At 40.2% G+C, this 22,601-nt stretch overlaps 1 protein-coding gene across 10 annotated transcripts in view; it reads right to left on the bottom strand.

Annotated features, from left to right (window-relative positions):
- MCF2L (MCF.2 cell line derived transforming sequence like) overlaps positions 1-22,601 on the bottom strand; it is a 170,070-nt gene that overhangs the window by 7,479 nt on the left and 139,990 nt on the right. For 9 of the 10 annotated variants that reach the window (XM_054191203.1, XM_054191252.1, XM_054191212.1 and 6 more), the window contains 18 exons: positions 21,603-21,717; positions 20,485-20,604; positions 19,442-19,633; positions 19,033-19,224; positions 18,187-18,346; positions 17,968-18,038; positions 16,837-16,913; positions 15,735-15,801; positions 9,856-9,971; positions 8,830-8,899; positions 7,545-7,637; positions 7,304-7,396; positions 5,817-5,942; positions 4,810-5,031; positions 3,562-3,654; positions 2,948-3,026; positions 2,727-2,793; positions 1,293-1,408 (listed from right to left, as the gene is read on the bottom strand). In XM_054191203.1, coding sequence (XP_054047178.1) covers positions 1,293-1,408; positions 2,727-2,793; positions 2,948-3,026; positions 3,562-3,654; positions 4,810-5,031; positions 5,817-5,942; positions 7,304-7,396; positions 7,545-7,637; positions 8,830-8,899; positions 9,856-9,971; positions 15,735-15,801; positions 16,837-16,913; positions 17,968-18,038; positions 18,187-18,346; positions 19,033-19,224; positions 19,442-19,633; positions 20,485-20,604; positions 21,603-21,717 — 2,069 coding nt within the window. Of the gene's footprint in view, positions 1-657; positions 745-1,292; positions 1,409-2,726; positions 2,794-2,947; positions 3,027-3,561; positions 3,655-4,809; positions 5,032-5,816; positions 5,943-7,303; positions 7,397-7,544; positions 7,638-8,829; positions 8,900-9,855; positions 9,972-15,734; positions 15,802-16,836; positions 16,914-17,967; positions 18,039-18,186; positions 18,347-19,032; positions 19,225-19,441; positions 19,634-20,484; positions 20,605-21,602; positions 21,718-22,601 lie in introns of all 10 variants that reach the window. The other variant, XM_054191279.1, reaches the window with a different exon arrangement.

Raw genomic sequence — 22,601 nt, 5'->3', positions numbered from 1 at the left:
CTTAATGCAATTCAGACTGTTCAGAGACAGCTGTTCAAAGCAAGAAGTGAATGTGCCAGTGAGATTACTTGGCAGAAGGAAGCAAGAAAGGTCCTATTGCCTGTTTTACCAAAAAAAAAAAAACCAAACAAAAAGGTAATTTCTGGAAGCATAGGGAAATTGTCGTACCCATTCTGCTGTAGTCATCCTTCGGGAGTTCTGTTAGAAAGGATGCTAATATAGAAAAATACACTAGCAAAACCTTGATTCCTTTTTGCCAAGTAGAGGTGCATTTGGGGCAGATCCACTGAAGCCAGAAGCAGGCCAGGTGTCTGATCTGAAGACAACTTCCTTCCTCTAGATTTCTTACAAGAACAGGGCACTATAAACTCCTTCCTTGGCCTCGATAGTGAGACTGGAGGCATTGGAAACTGCACTCCTTCCCTTGCTTCTCCAAGAGCTCCACTTTTCACCGGTTGCGTCCCCCCCCCCCACTCAGAAGCCAGTTTCTCCTGGAATCTCCCTGTCAGTGTCAGTGACTCGGGAACCTAGCTTGAACTTAGGAGAACAAGCTAGTGCATACACTGAAAACCTGTTACACTACACATACAAAGTGACGCTTCAATTACAGCCTTAAACAGAAAACACTCTAGCTTTTTTTTTTTTTAAAAGAGTTACCTTTCTGACTTTTGAGGTTAGTAAAGCCCTGCAGCGTAAAGCGCTTTTTTGACAGTACAGAGCATTCTGAGGTAGAGCTAGTGTCATCTACAAAGGAAGAGAGAGACACAGAAGGAAAGGGGAGAAGGCCAGGAAAAGATTAAGGTGAAAAATCGTTTGCAGTCCTGCCAGGGAACCTGCATATTAGGATGAGAAAGGACAACCGAAAGTCCAGGTACAACAGCAGAGGCCAAGTGGCCAGTTGTTCTCACTATGCAGGGGCTTGTACTGACTCTGGTTCAGTAAATAATCTCCATGATGAGAACCAAAATTCAAGAGAAAAAAAAACCAAAAAAAACCAAACCACAAACCAAAAGTCAGGTCAACAGGTCAAAAAGTCAACAGGTAATGCCGAGAAATGTATCCAGAGCAAAAGAACCCTGAGAAGCTGGGCAGCTCTAAGAGAAGACCTACTGCAGACTCGGGCCTCATAACACATAGTTCCCACCTCCTTTTGGCTACTCTTCATTCAAGGTGGCTTTGGGCCTGTCCAGACCACACAGTGCAATGCTACTCTGCTGGTGGATCTGCCCGTGCATCTGCAATGCAGGCATGCTCTTCGCAATTCAAGATACAACACATATGTGTAAACTCACCTTTGCTTTTCTCGGGATTCTTTGGTGCTACTGTGGTGCCATAACCTTCTAGACTTGTGAGATCAGCTTTTCTCTCTTCCATTTTTCTGGTGTTTCTGATGTGGTTCCGTGAAGGACTGTTTATTGGAAGGAAATTGAGATAATCAATCCATCTCCAGCAAATTTGAGTCTGAACAGGGGTGATGACCTTCAGTCATGGGCTGCCTTTTACATACAGATATATAGGCTGAAAACCATTTGTGAGCTACTTCCCAGATCATAGCTCCGAGGGCTGAAAAAGTCATTGGTGATTGTGTGTTTAAAGACCATGGGCACATACAAAGGAGAAAGGCTCCCCTAATTGACTGCAACCACATGTACTATGGCAGTGGGAGCGACTGAAAAGACAGTTTAGGACAACTTACTGTCACTGTCAGCTACAGGCACACGTTCTGTGCTGACAGTTTCCTCCTGAAGGTACAAGGAAAAAAAAAAAAAAAAAAGAAAAAGTAAGTAATAAACTCTGCCCCTCAGAAGCTCTTAACACAGGAACAGATGAGGGATGAACAAGGAACATAGGCTGGATCTTGCAGCTGGATTCCCATCACATCTCTCATTGGGAACGGAATGGGGAAAGACATCCCACAAATACTATACATCTGGGAAGTTCTCCCTGAGTGATAAGTAGATGCATAAAACACGCAGGGCAGAGTGCTACTGATATGTATTTGAGCACACACCGTGTGGGAATGACTGAAGATACAAGCACACAGGCTTATGGGTATATACACATACGATGAAAGAAAAGAGTAACAGATGATTAAAAAGAGGTGTCACAGAAGGGCAGAACAGCAGGTGGGAACAGAAGAATATACAGGCCGGTAGGATGAAGGACAAAAAATAGGAAGAGAAGAAGAGCTTGACTTAGAAGTTGTGACACTGGAGGAATCAACACATTGCTTAGTTAAAGAAAAAAAAAAAAAAAGGAAATCGGAGGAAAAGAACAAGAGACAGAGAAAAGATAGCACGCTGAAAAAGACAAAAAAGGACAGTAACATGACATTGGAAAAGGAAGAAAAAAAATCCAGGTGAAGGAAAAGAACAGAGAAGGAAGGAAAAGGCTGCTCCACATAACTCTCTTATCTGGGGTGTGAAGATATAATTAGCTGTTCAGCAAACAGGCCCATAATAACACCAGGATTTTGGCTGGTGCAGAAAATGACTTTTCTGTGTTGTTCTCTATCAACTGACAAAGCCCACGCCACTGTTGCTCAATTTAACAGTTCTAGACATGTATAAGCCCCAAGCTTTACAGCTTTATAGTAGGAAGAGACCTAAAAAACCCCATAAACAAAAGGGCCAGTACTAAGGGATCAGAGTAACGAAGAACTGCAAACTAGATATATTAGTATATTTACAAGACAGCCAAGCTGATTTGACAACATACACACTTACCTTGTACAAGATGATGATGGTAGAGGTAAACTCTGTGTGTGTTCTAGTGTCCTGTGCTGACTAGCTTCTGTAATGGAGGAAAGAAAAAGAACTATTAAAACTGATTTGTGTTTTGAGCTTTTCATTTCTACAGTCCTATACAGCGAAGATACACAGGGCAGGTTTTGAAGTTCAAAGACAAAAGCGATTAAAAAGCGCTATATATATCCAAAATATTTTACCTCTGCATGCCTGCAGTTGACTCGTCAGCACTTTCCTTATTTCATTTACCCAAGTAGCTTTAACTTCAGGCGTTGGTGCCTACTCGAAAATAAATACAATCAGCCATCAAGCACAGAGTACTTATTACACAAAGAGTTGCATGCCAAAGCACAGCCTCGGAGGAATCCTTCAAGAAGGACAGACAGAGCTCCCTCTAGTCCTTCAGTGAACAGAAACTAGTCATGACAAATGGAACACGCCGAGGCAGAGGCTGTACATGTGCTACAGTCAAACCTTGGCTCCCAAGCCATCCACTACTCCAGTGACAGCAATAACAATGGTGTATACAATATCCCTCATGGATATTGTAAAACATGATTCCCCACTCCGCCCCCACCCCCGAAGACTGCAATTGAAATACACCGTTTAAGGAACTACCTTATGAATTAATCTGGTATGTTTTGGTTTGGGTTTTTCTATGTTTCCTCATTACTGTCTATTAGTGATATAGGAGAGGGAAAAAAAAACAAGCAAAAAAAATCAACAAATCTTCTTAGGGTTAGACTTCCCCCTTCTCTCTCCCTTTTTTCCTTTTTTTTCCTTTTTTTTTTTTTTTTAGTGGCATGTTATTTACCTGTATGATGTAAACTTCTTCCCTTGCATTATACCAGATTTCAAATTTTTTTGCATCCCCTTTGACATTTTCTGTTATTCCAACTGCTGCCATCTGGAAGCAAAGAGAACAGAGGCTGACCCACCACATTGCAATTACGGTAACAATGGAAGCAGGTGGCTACTGGTATTCTTTGGTACCCTATTTCTGAAAAGCAAAGCCACATTTGTCTTCTTGCTCAAAGAAAGGAATAACTAGTAAAGCATGATCTGCATGTTGGATGAAAGAGATTTCGTGCTTTCTGTCAGCTTAGATACCTTGGAGGTAAGAAAGGTTTAGGTACATTAAATTGAGACTGACCCACATGATGTCTCTCTTAGAATCCAGACCACCAAACCTTACATCTATTTTATACTGCCCTGCTCTACCCAGCAGGTCGAGGGAGGTGATTTTACCCCTCTACTCTGCTCTCGTGAGACACCACCTGGAGCACTGTGTCTAGCTTTGGAGTCCTCAGCTCAAGATGGACATGGACCTGTTGGAACAGGTCCAGAGGAAGGCCACAAAGATGATCAGAGGGCTGGAGCACCTCTCCTATGAGGACAGGCTGAGAGAGCTGGGGTTGTTCAGCTTGGAGAAGACAAGGCTCCAGGGAAACCTTATAGCAGCCTGCCAGTACTTAAAGGGGGCCTACAGAAAAGATGGGGAGGGACTCTTCATCAGGGAGTGGAGTGATAAGACGAGGGATAACTGTTTTAGAACAGAAAGAGAGGAGATTTAGATTAGATATTAGGAAGAAATTCTTTCCTGTGAGGGTGGTGAGGCACTGGAACAGGTTGCCCAGGGAAGCTGTGGATGCCCCATCCCTGGAAGTGTTCAAGGCCAGGCTGGATGGGGCTTTGAGCAGCCTGGTCTAGTGGGAGGTGTCCCTGCCCATGGCAGGGGGTTGGAACTAGATGATCTTTAAGGTCCCTTCCAACCCGAACCATTCTATGATTATTAGATTTTCTGTGCGATTAACGCAACTGCCATTCAGCTAGACTAGTATGGTTTGGATTTTCTCAAAGGATAATTCCCCCCTACCCTGACTCTCTAACAGGCAGCAACACAAAGCGACACAGACCTGCAGCACCAGTTAGGTTTGCCTGAAAGAGTGAAGTTCCCAATGCAAAACTGTAACACAGTTTCACTGACAAAAAAAAAATAAAATAGAATATTGCATTGCTGCAGGCTAAGCCCTTGACCTTACTGGACTGCTCAGCATCTTACATTTAAGGAGTGTTTGTAGCTGTAAGAAGGTGCTTTCTCATATCCCTCTCCGTTTTCTTCTCGCTTTTTACAGAACAACACTGCTTTCTCGTGGAGGAAGAGGTGTCGCTGCATTGGCTTGAAGCGTGCCAAATCTTTCACCTTTGAGTGACCCTTTTTATGATCCGTCCAGACATTGAAGGATCCCTGCATTAAAAGCTTGCCCAGCTCGTTCAGGTTTCCCTGGAACAAAAAAAGTGATATTTATAACTACAAAGAGATGATATCAGACTGAAACGCATACTCTGAACAGGTCTTTACAAGTTCTGTTATTCCAAGTAATCTCTCACATCAGTGTTTATGTTGGGTTTGAAAACGTAATAAAAATAAAGTCAGTATTGGATTTTTACACATAATTTTCTCTCCTGCCAACACTGTTCAGGCAGGATTTTACAGTCAAGAGTACCAGTAGCAGAGATACAGAGATCTACACATAGAGAGGGGGAGGCACAATACATATATTTCATTGTTTGTTTTTTTTTCCCCAAACTCTGCTCCAAAGCTGCTTACATGGTGTTTTGGGGTTGGTTTTAGTGTGTGTGGTTTGGTTTTGGTGTTTGGTTTTTTTTGTTGTTGTTTTTTGGTTGGTGTTTTTTTTTTTTTTTTTTTTTTAACTGGAAGTTTTGGGTATAGCTTTACACATAGATACAAAAACTTAGTAGCAATTCCCATTTGGCTGTAGCCTAAACCAGACTCTTCAAGACGATTTTCAGTTTTTAACTTGGTGTCAGGTAGATCAAAGAAAGCAAACTTGGGTAGACAAAGCAAAATATTATTCACAGCAGGAAAACTTCAGAAGAGTATAGAGAGATCCATTTCCATTGTTTTCATTACACAATTCAGTTTAAAGGCACCTTTTGTAAAATGTTCTTCTCATTATTAGTACACAGCACAGGGTATGCTGCAAGTGTATCTAAGAAATAAATGAAAAGAAAATAAAAAAATTATGTAAAAACACTGTTACTCACATCGTAGCCTGTAATGGCTATCTGGTGCATAGAATCATTAACTGCTTTGAGAATACCCAGTATAGATGTTAATGCCTCCTGAAGATCTTCAGCACCTTCGCAGTTCTTACTGTACTTCAGCATTTCCTGAGCAGACAGGGAATGACATTGTACTTAGTTTGGGAAACAGCAATAACTGAAAACATTCACATTTTAGCACTGAGTTTAAGCTTTTAAATTCAGTATTTAAAGTTTTTAACAGTACCCAGTAAAGTTTTATACCACGTGATCTAGTGGGTTAAATACTGTCTGGAACTCAGAAGACCCTAAAGTTTTATTTCTCATCTCCGCTGCTAGTTAGCCAAATCTATTTTGTTCATCTAAACATTTCATAAGCACTGCACCTAAGAATTTTACAAGACTAACTTTAAAAACATTTTTCATCATAATTGCTGAAAAAAACCCAACCACCCAACAAAAAATTGTTACTTTTTATATTCATTACTTTTTAGAATTAAATGTAAAAACACAGGCAAATTTAATTTATTATTTGAATTATCGCTAGGCTTGGGATGCTAGTAACAGACAAACTTACTGCACTGAGCATTGTTTACACTATTAAAAAAGGCATCCCTTCTCCAAAGGGCTTATTGGTGAAGCTGCATCTTCCAGTTTGATGCAGATAAACATAGAGGTGAGTTTGTGGAGAATCCCCCAGACTTCATGGTATGAGAATAAGCATTTACTCATGGACTGCAGGAACTAAAGATACTTTAAATTGAAAGCCTTTCAAATACTCCTCTCTTCATGCATATTTAATGTAATTAATTCTTTAAAAGCAGTTAACTTTAACTCAATTTTAACTCCAAAGTAAATTTGGTCCAAAGTAATATTTTTTTTAAACTACTGTTAAATAATATTATTGAAACTTGTGTCTATGTGGGAAATGCTTCTCAAAACAAGCCAGCTTCAAACGTGGCAAAAACTTCGGCATTCATTTTAAAATTTATAATGGTATATTGCTGTCATTTTGATCTCTCAGTATAGCATGTTTAAACGAATCACAATGGTATCCATCGTCAAAGTACCATACAGTGCTCTCGGTTAAGCACATTTCCTAGAACCGAGCAAGGCAAATTCCTGTGATACACATTAGGTGACTATAACTGGCAAGTAACAAGTATTTCAGATACTCTCTTTTCTTTGTTGCAAAGGTTTCTTGGTCCTTCTGTTCCCCTAATGAACTTTTCATTCTTCTCTTCAGCAGAAATATATGGAGAAAGCAGTTACACAGGGTGTCTCTGTGTAACATTTGTCTGTCTACTAGCAGCTTTTTTGCTGAAAGAGAAAGGAACCGAGCTGAGAGTTGACAGACTGGGATTTGTCTCCATTTCGATTTATACATCTGTCCGCTAACTTTTAGGTTTTTCTCCAGTGGATGAGAGAAGCAGCATTTAAAAAAACAAACACAGAAACCAGACTTAATGTTACGGTTTAGTAACACATACCTTTAGCAATAATTGGTATTTGGTTATTCTTTGAACGGGTTTCAGCAAGTATGAGTCCAAACTGAGCTTGTGATCGAGTTTTCTTTGACATTCCTGTAATCAGCGTTGGATTTCATCAGTACACTAATCAGTATTTCTGTTACTTGTTCTTGACATAAATGATGAAGTTTAAAAAAAAACCAAACCAAACAAACAACCTCCCCCTCCCCCCCAAGTATTTTAGAGACTCAAGCAAGCATACCTGAAAGAACACAGAATCTGAAAACTGCCTCCACAAACTTTCAGAGCGAGGTTTATTTTGACAGTATTTTTCATAAATCTGGAAATCTTCCATCTGAAATTGTGGAGACAAGCAAAAAATTAATAAGTTCTTGTGACTTTAATGGACAAATATCATAAGATATTTTTCCATAATCAATAAAGCTAAGAAAAAACCCAAAACAATAACAAAAATGCAATTCCTTGAGGCATCCCAAGCAAAAAACAATTATTCAAAATGATTTATTTTGTAATGGCTACTAATTTTTTACTTAGAACATCAGAATAAGATCTTCCTATTAATGTTCGCTTCAGTTGAATGTTAAGCACCTTATGAAGCAGCATATACGATATTCACAAATGTATTTCTATTACAATATGAAAAATACTTCTGTGAATGTCCAACCATGAGTCTCTCTGTGCAACTTTTCTAAAAGTCTTTGCCCTTTTTTCTTTATACGTTTTCATTTTATTAATGTGTTTTTCACTGGGAGTTGCACTAAGGTAGACCAAGCAGTCTGTTGCCCCTTATCACTTCAGCAACTAACTAGCAGGACTTCAACACTTTGTTGAAAGCAAAGGGAAGTAAAACTGTTGAAAATGTCACAGTAACCGTAGATATAAAGGAAAGACTAGGTCGGAAATCAGCAAGCACAGAAGTACATCTGCGTCTCAGTTATAGAAAGCAGCATCTCCGTGGATGTGGCCAGTAAATAGGAGGGGGAGGCATGGCTCCTCCCAGGAGTTTTAGAGCATCAACAGGCAGGAACAACAGAAGACTGATTTCCATAAACAGATTCCTGTTTAGCCTTTGGTATACTAGGGACGAGACTCATTGTTTAATAGATCCCAGATTAAAAAGTTCAATTGTCACAGGTTTCTATTTTCATAATAAAAATGTTTTGGATTTAACTCTGTTGAGGTGTACTCTTTAAAGAAAAAAGAACAACAAAAACAAATCCAGTAAAGAAATCTAGTCAAGCAGACCTATAATTTATTGCAATGTGAAATAATGCAGTGCATGACTCCTCTTCATGTTTTCCTAACTGCCACTTTAATAAAGTGGTTTTCTTTCAACAAGGTAGTAGCTCCTTCCAACAAAATTAATTACCCCACACAATTCTCAATTAACATCTACATTCTCAACCCGTTACCTGTTCAAGACAAACAAAGGGGATATGGTGGCAATTACTACATGAAAATCACCCTCACACGGTACAGTCTTGAAGGGGCTTATAAACGAAATCCCAGCAAAAGATAACGCATACCTGATCCAGAAAGCACCGTCCAACTAGTTCTGGGTATTCTACGTAGTTTTCTAGTTCTCTCAGGAATATTCTATGATGAAGATGATTTTATTAGAGCATGTGTTAAAAAAGCCGTAGTAAATGTTCACATTCTTGCAATTCGTTTTCTAAACTTTTGGAAACAGAATTGCAATTCTGTACTACAAAACTAAACAAAACTCTTCTAAATCATGTACTAAAAAGGGATAGCAAATTAAAATAAACATTCTGACCAATTTCTTTCAGCGTACTGTTGCTACAACTGAAATAAAATATAAGACTGGGGAGGGGAGGGGGATTCTGTTTCTCTGCCTTATGTATTCAGCAGCAGGATTTGTACAGTTTAGTGTTTGGCTTTTCCTTTCAAATACTACCAAACACCACAAAGCAAACAAACGAACCAAATCCACCTCCTAAAACCAAAAAAACTCACCCAAAAAAATCAGTGGCAAAACTTCCAGTCAAGTTTTGCCTGAATAAGAAACAACTATTTAATATGCTTAACTTCTCTTGAAAATAATTCCCTTTTCTACCAATTTAAATATTATCCTGTGAAGAAATACCTCTAGTAACAAGGATTCAAACTTCAGAGAGAGGTCACTCAAGTATAAAATTAAACAGCCACAACCAGATGTAAGAGCTGAGAATTTGTGGTTTAGAATAATAATTTACTTTCCATAGCAAATTTCACAAAAAATAAAAGGAACGCAAACCCAAACAAACCTTGCTTTAATTAGCTTGTAACCAGATCCCAATGGCTTTCTTTAGGAAGAGAACAACGATGCAAAATTTTGCCTGTGTACTGCAAACATTTGAATAAAGTTTCACACAGTTTGCTCATCTTTTAGAGATATTTGGCTTTTCCTCTTCTATGCAATACGAATTTTGACACGCCAGGTAGCCAAGCTTGACTCAGTGAGGTTCTTTTTGCAATTTAAATCAGATTAAAAGAAAGAGTAAAGAATCCCATCCAAATGCTATTTTTAGATCTGAATGCAAAATCCTCACCTGTTGTGAAAGTGATAAATTTCTTCCATATTCCCAAACAAGATGTCCTTCTTATTTTGGAGTTCTGGTGAAATGAGGTGAGCCATTAAGGGGTTGTCCATCTCTGCAGCGTAACCCTGCAACACAGGGGAGAGGCACACTGATTGTCTGCCTTTACTTGAAGTACTTATCTCTCTCTCTCTGACAGCAGAGTCTGCCTGCAGGCTGACAGACAGCAAAGAAAGAGCTCAGTGTTAATAATGAAAAAAGGATACAAATTGTGTTTCTCCATCAGTCCGGTAAGACACACCTATAGTCTTTAGAAATACACTTGAATAATTACTGCAGTTTTAGTTCAGCAAGGATGAAACAAAGTTTGTAATCATTTCCACCCAGCAAAGGCTACGCATTCCCATACTGCTTACAAATTGTAGTTCGTACTTTTTCTGTTAAGGCTTTACACATCTGAATTTAAAGCCACGATTACAGTGCACACGCAAAACTTCATGCTGGTCTTAGCTATTAGTAAGAGGGAACAAGCTGACTGTAGTTATTTCTGCGGGTAACAGAAACCATTAAGCTGCAAATTCTATCTTAAAGACATTTTCATTAGCTCTGGTGCCAAAAGTCATAACTTTAGATTCTGACATCTTCCATTTGTCATATAAGGCCACATTCTCTTGTATGTTTATCCCGCACAGACAAGGGAAAGAGAGCACACAGGTGGCTGTAGCCTAGGACTGTTCTCCTCTGGTCCTGAGGTCACTAACCTGTGACCTCTCAGAACACTAGAAAAACCAACAGACAACGCTTTTCCCCCCTCAAAAAAACCGCAAACAAAACAACTCCAATCAATCAACCAGAAAAACAGCAAGAATGCTCTAGTATCTGTGTTGTAAGTGGATTTCTTACTGTAAGTAGATTCCTGAGTGTATCGACAGTGAAGAAAGATGATGTGACCCGCTTTAGATTTAGGTTAGATTTCTTCCTCTTGGTGTTGTTTTTTGTGTGGTTTTTTTTGTTTTGTTGGGGTTTTTTTTGGTTTTTTGGTTTTTTTTTTAAACACAATTATCATGGACAAGGTGGTCAGTGAATTAGTGACATTGATTATGATAAGCTGCACTGAATTATAACAAACTGACAAATTAAATGAAAAGATAAGCAAAAGTGTACCTACAACTTAGATTTTCAATTTCCAAGTGATGTCCAAACTACAAAAAGTAGGAGAATTAGCTGCTAAAGTCAGCTAGCCTGAAGAATTCAAGCATTTGGATAGGACAGTGATTAGATTATTTTTTTAAATTGGAAATATTCCTTTCAACAAACCTGGGTATTTTTTCCTCAAACACCACAAAAACCCCCAATAGTATAGGCAAAGATGCTGGAGCTCATAGCTAGCTAACCAGCGGTCCCTCTCCCATATCTCTCCCCCCAAACAGGAAAATACAGAGTCTGGAAGCAGGGGCGTGGGGAATGCTGCAGCCTTAAAAAAGATAAAAATAATTTATATAAAATGGAGTTAAAAAAATTCAACAGGGAAATAAGAACTGCATCTACCATGCAGTTTAGATGCAGTGAACAGATGCATGAAGAGAAAGATTAAATTCCACTTGAAGTAAAGATGATGTTGAACATAGCAGCAAAGCCAATCTTGGCATAAAGAAAGGGTACCTAACCCAGCTGAGATGCAAACAAATCTGAGAGCTCAGTACTTTGGAATTCTGAAAAAACAAAAACACGAAATCCATACATCGGCAAAAGGCTTTTGACAAATTCTTTTTCACTTCAGGCTGATGTAGTACTTATTTTAAAAATTTAATACAAAAACTCTTCATGTTTTACTACCTATGCAGTACTTGTGTTTTAAGAAAGGAGAGGGAAAGCTACTCCATGCAGCCACAGGGATCATTTAATCTTACTCTAAGAATATATAAGGCTTTGCTTAGTCTTCCATTTGAAATCTGTTCAAAAAGCATCAAAGTAAACAGAAAAGGAGTGGAATACAATACCCAAGAATAGAATAGACCATTACTTTTCCCCAGTAAAAATTACTGGATTTCACAGACTAAAGCGGGATGACCATGGTTATTAACGAAATGAAAACTATCAAGCTTGGATAAAGGCAGCTATAGCAGTTTCCCAATAATCAATCTTGGGAACTACCTTGTTTTTTTCTACTGGAATCCTTGGCAGAGAGAAAACACATGCCAATTAGATATGACTTATGACCTTAGACTTCCGAAGGGCAAATTTTGACTTGTTCAGAAGACTGCTGGACAAAATCAGGCTGCCCTGAAGGATATAGGAGCCCAGGAAGGCTGGACATACTTCAAGAGAGAAGTCTTAAAGGCACAGGAGGAGGCTGTCCCCGGGTGCCGAAAAACAAGTAGGCGGGGAAGGAGACTGGACTGGCTAAATAGGGACCTTTGGCTGGACTTCAGGAACAAAAGGAGAGTCTATGACCTTTGGAAGAGGGGGCAGGTCTCTCATGAAGACTATAAGGATATAGCGAAGCTATGCAGGGAGAAAATCAGGAGAGCCAAAGCACAGCTAGAGCTCAACCTAGCTACAGCTGTTAAGGATAACAAAAAATGTTTCTCTAAATTCATTAACAACAAAAGGAGGATTAGGGAAAATCTCCCTCCCTTACTGGATGCAGAGGGAAACATAGTCACAAAGGATGAGGAAAAGGCTGAGGTGCTCAACGCCTACTTTGCCTCGGTCTTTAGCAGTGGAACTAGCTGTTCCCTGGGCACCCAGCGTCATGAGCTAGGAGACAGGGAGGGGAAGCTGGACGAGGTCATCACAATTAAAAAGGAAGTGATCAGTGACCTACTACACTGCTTGGATGCGCACAAGTCTATGGGACCGGATGGGTTACATCCAAGAGTGCTGAAAGAGTTGGCAGACGTGCTCGCCAAGCCACTTTCCATTATCTACCTGAAGTCATGGCTAACTGGGGAGGTCCCAATGGACTGGAGGGTAGCAAATGTAGCACCCATCTACAAAAAAGGCAGAAAGGAGGATCCAGGAAACTATAGGCCTGTCAGTCTGACCTCGGTAGCAGGGAAGGTCATGGAGCAGATCATCTTGAGTGCCATTACAAGTCATATAATGGACAAGCAGGGGATCAGGCCTAGTCAGCATGGGTTTATGAAAGGCAGGTCCTGCCTGACGAACCTGATCTCCTTCTATGACAAGGTGACCAGATTACTGGATAAGGGAAAGGCTGTGGACATTGTCTACCTAGACTTTCGAAAAGCATTTGACACTGTCCCCCATAGAATTCTCATGGAAGAACTGGCGGCTCATGGCCTGGATGAGCATACGATCTGCTGGATCAAGCACTGGCTGGATGGGCGGTCCCAAAGACTGGTGGTCAATGGAGTTAAATCCAGGTGGCGGCCAGTCACAAGTGGTGTCCCTCAGGGCTCAGTGTTGGGACCATTTCTGTTTAACATCTTTATTGATGACCTTGATAAGGACATAGAGTGTATCATCAGCAAGTTTGCAGACGACACGAAGCTAAGCGGGAGTGTTGATCTACATGAGGATAGGGAGGCTCTACAGAGAGACTTGGGTAGATTGGACCGATGGGCCAATGCTAATGGAATGTGCTTCACCAAGGCCAAGTGCCGGGTCCTGCACTTGGGCCACAACAACCCCATGCATCGCTACAGGCTTGGGGAAGTGTGGCTGGAGAGCTGCCTGGCAGAAAAGGACCTGGGGGTTCTAATTGACAAGCGGCTGAACATGAGCCAGCTTTGTGCCCAGGTGGCCAAGAAAGCCAATGCCATCCTGGCTTGTATTAGAAATAGTGTGACCAGCAGAAGTAGCGAGGTGATTGTCCCCCTGTACTCAAGCACTGGTGAGGCCACACCTTGAGTATTGTGTCCAGTTCTGGGCACCTCAATATGAGAGAGAAATCGAGGTGCTGGAGCGAGTGCAGAGGAGGGCAACGAAGCTGGTGAAGGGCCTGCAGAATAAATCTTATGGGGAGCGATGGAAGGAGCTGGGACTGTTTAGTTTGAGGAAAAGGAGGCTGAGGGGAGACCTCATCGCTCTCTACAACTACTTGAAAGGACACTGTGGAGAGGCTGGTGCTGGTCTCTTCTCACAGGTAATTAGTGTTGGAACAAGAAGGAATGGCTTCAAGCTGCAGCAGGGCAGGTTTAGGCTGGACATTAGGAAAAAATTCTTCACAGAAAGAGTGGTCAGACACTGGAATAGGCTGCCCAGGGAGGTGGTGGAGTCACCATCCCTGAATGCATTCAAGAGTCATTTAGATGTGGTGTTAAGGGATATGGTGTAAGGGAGAACTTTGTAGAGTGGAGCTGATGGTTAGACTCGATGATCCCAAGGGTCTTTTCCAACCTAAATAATTCTATGATTCTATGACATCATAGAAGGAGATACTGTCCATAAAAAGGAGTATCAGGTTATTTTACAGGAAAAATGGGAAGATTAATAGAATAGTAGAAACAAAGGAATTGGGAGAATAGTCAGAAGTATGAATTAATAACTAGAATTACTCAAAAGCTGGAAGACTGCCACTGAACCACAGGTCAGCAAGGATCTGAACCAGAATTATTGTTGGCAATCCCAATCATCCAAGTTCAAGAGATGAATCCCAAACTGCAAGGAGGCACAGAGAAGTGTGCCTGGCACAATCAGAGTACTGGACAGTCTATCACATTGGCAGAAAACCAAGACAGCTTGGCCTAGGCAAGACAAAGGTTACACTATACTCCCTGCAAAACAAGAGTAATACCAGAGAAAAAGGAGGATTCTGCAACAACTCTCCAGTAGCAGCAGTAAGGACCAAAATTCTCCAACTATTTGAGTCTTGATTTTATAACCAGAACTGCACAGATAGCACTGCATACAAAAGCAGAGAATAAAGGTCCTTAAGGTCCACTCCAGACCTACCTTGCTTTATTACCACACATCAAAAGCGACCATCCAACTGTCATTAACACTTCCTAGCTCTTAGGCTGGACCCAGGACATAAATGCTATAGGAAGCTAAGCACAAACGAGGCAAAAGCAAGACCAGAGTTCAAAACCCTCATGCATTATTCTTACTTGAAGGTATGTCCTCAGAAATTATCACCCCCAGTCCGTAACTTCAGACAGCTCATATTTAGGAGCTTAACACTGGCAGGGACACCAAGAGTACCCAACTTGGCTCAATTCCAATTCATCCTGATTAAAATAATTCAGCCTCAGTTATCTGCAACATCATCATCTCCTACAGTCAAAACTGACCACAACAAAATGACACGTCCATGTCTGAAGATTTAACAAACTGGAGGAACAACACAGGATACAAGCAACTTAGCAGTACTGCAATTTTGCCTCCACAGCTGTGGAACAAAGGGAACACCTTTGTTTCCTTTACAATTTCAAATGAAGATACTACTATTAACAAGGCACTCTGTTGCCACAGTTGTACTCAAGACATTTGGAAGATTACTTAAAGATATGCAAAGAGGGATGCAAGAAACAAATCTTCTCCTCCGATACAACATTCTCTCGGTGCAGATTCACATTCCCGTGTGACACACGGCCTTCCTGGAGCTGACTGACAACTCCGGAAAGAACTTTTGCAGGAATTAACGGTCATTACAAATCTCACTGTGTTCCACCTAAATAGTTCGGCATGTCTTATTTTCTGCCCACTTGTGGTTTCTAACACAAAATCCTATTTCCATGAATATTTCTAGAAAAGTATTGCACATTCCTGCCTCTGAAAATACGATGAGAGAGAAGAGATGCAATGGTCACACTGCTTGGCAGGACAAGCAGAGGCATTACAGTGATAAGGAAAGCGTAAGAGCGCACATGAAATGGAAGAGGTAAGTAGATTCACTAAGAGCTTCAGTGAAATTGAATCTTTACCTCAAGAACGCAGAGAAGTTCTTCCACATACGCTCGTTCAGTCTCAATAAGTTCATTAATTACATGCCTGTAGACAAAGAATGACAATTAAGGCAGGCCTATTCATTCATGCAAAGTCACGAGGCAACATCAACTTTATGTTTCTACTTCAGTTCAGGCAACAAAGGAGCAGTTTCCAGGTAATGGAAAATGTGATGTTTCACAGAAATTTCTGTCAACAGTTTATAAATCCTCATTGCGAAGCACATATTTTTAAAACTTTTTAAAATTTTTGAAAATGTGTTTAAACAGGAAAAAAATCAGAACTAGCATTTTAAGTGCTGTAGTAACTGAATTGAAGCATTGTACGTACAAGATCTGGTTCTGCTGTGTTCACAAGTATTACAGGCGCTGGAGTTAAAGCTGCATAGGATTATCAAATACAGACTTAAAGTTACATCGGTCATTTTAAATTAGAGGCGTTTAGGGCACACTTTAAAAATCACAACGCCGCTTTAAGTTTAGTTTCCCTAACAGTCAAGCAAGCATGCTTCCCCCCAACCCCCTCCCCTTGTGATTTCGTACGATTTAACATGTGGTTGTAACAGTGAAAAAACAGTAGAAGTATCCAGTTTATGGGCAGAAATGCAAGCTCTGCTATACACATTGCAGGTGGTAGTAAGTTACTTTTTTGAATATAAGTGATGCTTTTTAGTTTTCATATAATAAAGTGATTTTTTGTACCAGTTATCAAAACAGGGACTAAAGAGAGTCAAATAAAAAGACAAAGTCTTCTGAAACATGAAGACCAAAATCTCTGATAGATGTACAGGAGGCTTATTGCTCAAAACTATGTCATCTCTGAAATTAAAATATGTAGTTATCTTGCCATAGCATCACCTCACTGCAACAAAGCCAGAGGCTGGTACTATATAAACTATAAATAATGCTGCAGACAGACTGAAATATCTTCCTCTGTGTACAGAGCACAGCCAATTCATTTCAAAAAGCACTGAGGCTTAACTCAGAGAAGCATGCTTGTCTTATCAAAGCTTTAGCCAAACTCAGCCTTGCTGGAACTAAATCAGAGAAAGAGCACTTTCGTTTATCAAAATATACTTACTGCCGTAACACAGCTAGGTTTTCTTCATCGTCCATTGCAGATCCTCCTCTGCTTTGATGGAGTTCAGTCATTTCACTCTAAAGAAGGAAACAAACGCAACAACAACAAAAAATTATCACAGCATCATAGATGGGGGAAAAACACTTTAAAATACAGAGCTTTGCACTCAGCTCTACTTGCATGTGTTTTCACAGGAAAGACTACTCCATTAAAACTGAAGGCAATCTGCAAGAATGCTGCAAAAAAACTCCAAGTCAGCCTGAAGGTCTTGAAGCACACAAAAACATTTAGACACAGGGAGTTCTCCATGAAAGGCCAGCTTAGAAAAGACGTGGTTCGAGGCCCCTCTCCAGGAAGACAACATCAGAACATGAGCACAACCTTGGAGGCAACACTGGCCTTAATCTGTTTTCCAAGCTAAAAATGAAGTGCTGTGCTAACTTTCTGCTAACTTCCTAACTTGACACAGAAGTTCACTCTTGCAACTTCTACTGTAATGGCTGATCTTATTACGGCTTGCTGAGAAAAAAAGGAGAGGTTCTGCTTTCAATCCCACCTGGAACCAACCCTTTTCTCCAACTGTTGTCCCTACTGGTCATGTGGTCCTGCCTTCCTCCTTGCATTGTTTTTTGCTGAACCTTCGCCGAGTCGATTCAACTCTCTAACCCAGTGGGAAACTACTTGTTTCTGTTGCTGCCGTCAGGTTGCTTTCCTTGCCGGAGGCGGGGCAGGAAGACCATCCCCACTTGGGAATGGCAACCCATTAGGTCAGGTGAAGCTGTCTTGGAGCCAACGACAACTACCTCTCCACTTTCGCCAGTTCTAAGAGTAGCCAATTACTACTGGCAAATAATAAATGTTTCCTGTTCATAGATTTTATGTTTTGCTGCCCCTAACATTTTTCCTAATATAGGCAACTATTTACTTTACCTTCCCTCATACTCAGCCCAGTGACAAAGCAGCCTCTATTTAAACCACATGACTGCTTCACCAGAGTTACTTCGATAGGGGCAATACCATCATTTTTTCAGCGGAATTACCTCAATCTTATTGAAGTTCCTGACTATTCCATTGTATTATGACTTTCTTTAGCAGTATGTGCATGAAAAGCACAAGGAAAAAAAAAATTACCTTTCCTCTTCTGTAGTTTACCCTCCGAAGCGCACTGCTTTCTGAGTTGGATATGTATTCTCTTTGAAGACCTAAGCACGTAAACCAGAATCAAACAGCAGTTAGAACTTGAGCAGATCTGACACAGATGTTTGCGCAACCACAAATTACAGCTGCAAGTTTCTTTAAGTTTCTCAGCATAGCGCAAAAAATTAGTTAAAGGCTACTACAGTTACTCACCTGGTGAGGTACAAGGAGATTTTACAAAGGCTTCAGGTCTTGGTGCAACTGGTTGAACAGGACGTGTCTGCTTAGCTGCCAGTTTCTTAAGACTTACTTGTCTCTTTTGAAACATTTCTTCCATACTTTCTTGCTTCTGGAAAACCTTTTGCACGTGCTCCTACCGTTGCCACAGAAATAAAAAAAAAAAAATCCCTGTCAAAGACCTATCAACAAGCTACACTGCCATTTACAGCACACTGATTTGAAATTGTGATTGCTTTTATACCACGTATAGAAATATTACCCTGATCTTCACTCCTAACAAGGCATAATTTACATTTAATGCACTTAAAAATTGGAACATCACTTTATAAAATATTTTGTGTGCTTGCTGTAGAAAAACCAATGGGGTTCAGGTTTCCATTAAAAAAAAAAATAGCGAAAAGTTTTCTTGACAGCGTCTAATGATTCTGTTACATGAAGAGATCAACCAAGAGGAAAAGGGACATATTCTCAAGTTCTAAGAAAAAAAAAAAAGGCAGTTACAAAGCAGAAGTAACACAAATATCAAGGACAGGTACGTTTTTACTACATTAAAAGAAAATTTCACATACTTGGGAGAATTTTTTTTTAAAGCAATCCTACTATCTGAGAAATTAAAGTAGTTATTAAAAGGCTCTGAAGCCCTCAATGCTTATCCAAAGATATGACAGGACTAGATCCTCAGGTAGGGCAATGTGTTGGCTTTCCATTTCCCAGGTATAACTCCTAGTACTGATTATTTAGCTTTATCAATGGCATGCAAGAGAGCAATTCTACAATTAACAAATGGATGCACGGATACACATAAACGTCTTGTGGTACCTTTAGGTCCTCGTTGAGGATGGGTGCATACTCTCTGTAAATTTTATTCAACTCCTTGATTTTGTTGCCCGCACCAGTGTCCAGGAATTTCTCAATCTCCTGTAATGCTGATTCTGCACCATCCTGAGACTGACACTTATCTACCGGCTGCGAAGCCAGCAGATAAATTCCTTCATCGCACCACTTCATAGACTAAAAACAAAGAAAAGCACAGGCTGAGAATGCACTCATGTCAGCATCAAACACTAAGAGGTCTAAACCATTTCATACCTCTACTTGTAATGTATTCAGCTATTTAAGGAGAAAACTTCCAGCATACCCAGATGTTTTTACCTGCCATTATGACAATTGGTTGACTGAAGTTTTAGCAAACAAGATGGGAAACAGAACTGTTTCATACAAAATTTACCTTTTCTAGTAAGTCATGAAGTTCTAGAGATTTGTTAAGAAGATTCCTCCTCCGTTCTGTCTCAGTAGCGAAGGCATCACAGAGATGATGAAGTTCACTGCATTTTGGAATAATGGAGTCCATGGCATAATGATTGCTTTGAATAAAAGCATCACCCTCTGAGGCTAACATTCTGGCTTTTGCTATAGTTTCCTAAGAAAGCAAGAATTGATTTAGGTACATCTTTCCTTGGGTCAACAACAATGAAAAATATTAAAAATTATACCATTTGTTTTACAAGTTAAATACACATGTCGATATAGAATACATCTTTAGCTAACAGTTGCCTTGCTTAATAAATCAAAGTGTCTTCCCAGACGCCCAAGAACTTCTAATGCCTCCTTCTTTATTGTATCCAGAGTACTTCAGAAACATTGAGTTTAATCATATGAGCTCTGTGAGGGAACCACTATTAGTCCTTCTATGCCTTAGTTATTCAGCAGCAGGTTTGTGTGCGCATGTATGCAATTCGGAGCACAGCAGCAACCTGAACCCAAATCTGAACCCACCTCAGTCTCAAGAGCAATGACCTTACTTATAGAGCTATATTTTATTGTGAAGCACAGATCATAAGGTTTCCTTTCTACTTTTTTCACAGTGTATGTTTCTGTTCGTCATCTTTTAACGTACCATACGTTCAATACACAGCCTTCTCATTTCTGAGATTTAATGAAATAAGTGGCTTTAACAGGAATGGAAGTGGCCCCTTGGTCACTAAGTGCAGAACTTGGCTATGTACACACTACACGCAATTCTTCCATGAACTGATCACAGCAAGTTAGTGACTGGTCACTCTGCTCTTTATTGAGGGATGCTGGAGAACTGGGACGCTCCAATGGTCGAAGACTTTATTTCAAATTCCCTCTCCACGTTACTTAAGACATTAATTCTGTCCTGTTGTCAGCTTAAGCTCTGTTCATAAGATATACTCAATAACCAAATACTGTTCCCCTCTACATACGCATTGTCATACTAGAAATTAAGAGGACTTGCAGAGTTCTTACATATGATTTTTCTTCAAAGTTGGCAAGATCTTTCAAAATGTGCTCCACATGTGAACAGCTGTTTCCTACATCTGAGAAAGCAGACAGTCTCTCGGACACAATATCCAAAGCTGCTTTGACCTGAAATGAGACATAACTATGTATCAATGAAGATGATTTTCCACATCTCTGGATACCCATCAGTTAAATAGCTGATAGACACTATTTCCAGTCAGGTGACTCACATTATGGGGTTACTGGGGCACAGAGACAAATCATTTTTTTGTCAGCCTACCTTTACCCACAATTCAAAATGAAAACAAATACAAAGAAAAGTCAGTGAAGTAATCATGTTTCCTGGTACTGGGGGAAAAAAAAAAAAAAAGAGGGCAGGAAAACTCATGCTCAGGAAACATTTATGGTCTTGCTTTTACCAGATGACAATAATACAACATAAACTTTAACATAAAAAGCAAAACATGAGGGAGAGGCCCTCACCCTAACAACTGGTTGAGACACAGACACAGAGAGAGAGAGAGAGACAGACACTTGTAAGAGGGTTTCTGAGCATTGCTCCCATGGAGACACAGGGGCCGTGCTCTGAGATCAGCTACACCAGCGTAAAGTGACTGTAGGTGCCATCAAGCATATGAGTTAAACTAACATGAGATCAGAAACTGGCTGTAAAAATTTCAGTTCAGCCTCCACCCAGTTTCTAACAGCATGGTTGCAACTTCCCACCCACAGCGTTGGAGACTGTTTTATAAAATTTCAGCCAGAAGGTTTAGGTAAGTCTTGGTTCCATAAAAGGGCCTACTGGCAAGATGAAAGGTTTGCAGCCAGCATATTAGGCTTCTGTGGTGGAGAACAGGTTTCAAAGGAGTTTTTGAAAGCTTATACACTGCTGGGCCTGTGGAAAAAAAAAAATCATAACACTGCAGAAGAGAGATTATTATGTCTCTATAGGCAAGTATTCAAGGTAGTAAAGATAGCAGGATGTCAAGTAAGGACATGTACAAGAAAAAGGTTGGAGAAAGCTTTCAAGAACACACAAGACCTGCGAAAACAAGAGGGAGAAGTACTTTCTTCCGAGTCATTTCTATATTACCAAATATTGACTGCGAGCAAGAAGTTCTCACCTCTCTAAAATTCTGTTCAAAATTCCGAAGGTGCAGACACTGCTCGAGTTTTTGCTGATGCTTAATCCAAAACTCATCAAAGGCAGTCTCTGTTTCATGTAATTGAGACAGAAGCCTTAAGAAAAAAAACCCAAAAGAAATACTGTAAGAACGATGGGTGCAATCTTCAAGGGACAATACAATCTTCCACAGTAAACAAAAAGCCTCCCCAAAGCAATATTTTTCCAGAAAAAATAAACTGGATATAGGAAACTTTTTTGAGCATTGCACGGAATTGTTTCCTAGAATAACATTGATGTAAAACTGAAACCCAACACAAACATTAAGTTCTGAAAATTTGGCAAGTGCTGATTTGAAGCTAGCTGCTGCACATACTGCTTCTCAGCTCTGGCCTGGGGACATGGGGCTAGCAAACAAATAAAACATGAAAATGTGTGTGGGCTAGGACCCAGAGGAACCCAAGCCTTGGGCTATAAGGAAAAATGAAGGCAAAAATTTGTACTGCTGTGACCAGCCAGCCAGCTGCCCTTACGTTTCATTCCTTGGAGCAAGGCTCATAATAAACCTGATGGTCATTGCTCCTCCTCTTCTGAGCAGAGTTACTACTTAAATATCACAGGCAAGCGTACAGCAGTACTGCGATGAAAAGAACCTTCTTCGATTATAATTTTGGCCAATGCCTTAAGACTTTTACTTTTTGACTTATCTTCCAATATTACATTTGACAGTACGGTATCCTATGGATTTATCTTTACAGCGTGCTCTGCTGTACCTAGGCGACCCATCCAGGGAAGGCCATACATCAGAATTTTAACTAATTTTTCTCTTTAATAGCACAGAAATGAACCCTGAATTTACAAGTTAAAACCAATTAGAAAAAAGGCAGGGACACATACATTGAGTTTGTTCCAACTTCCATCAGATATTGTATCGAGTGGGAACATTTTGGATAAATCAGCAACCTCCACCCCGATTGTCCTTCGGATAGCTGATAGCAAC

The sequence above is a fragment of the Rissa tridactyla genome, chromosome 1 (genome assembly GCF_028500815.1).
Source record: "Rissa tridactyla isolate bRisTri1 chromosome 1, bRisTri1.patW.cur.20221130, whole genome shotgun sequence".
NCBI lineage: Eukaryota > Metazoa > Chordata > Aves > Charadriiformes > Laridae > Rissa > Rissa tridactyla.
This window is presented reverse-complemented; position numbering and strand designations above follow the sequence as displayed.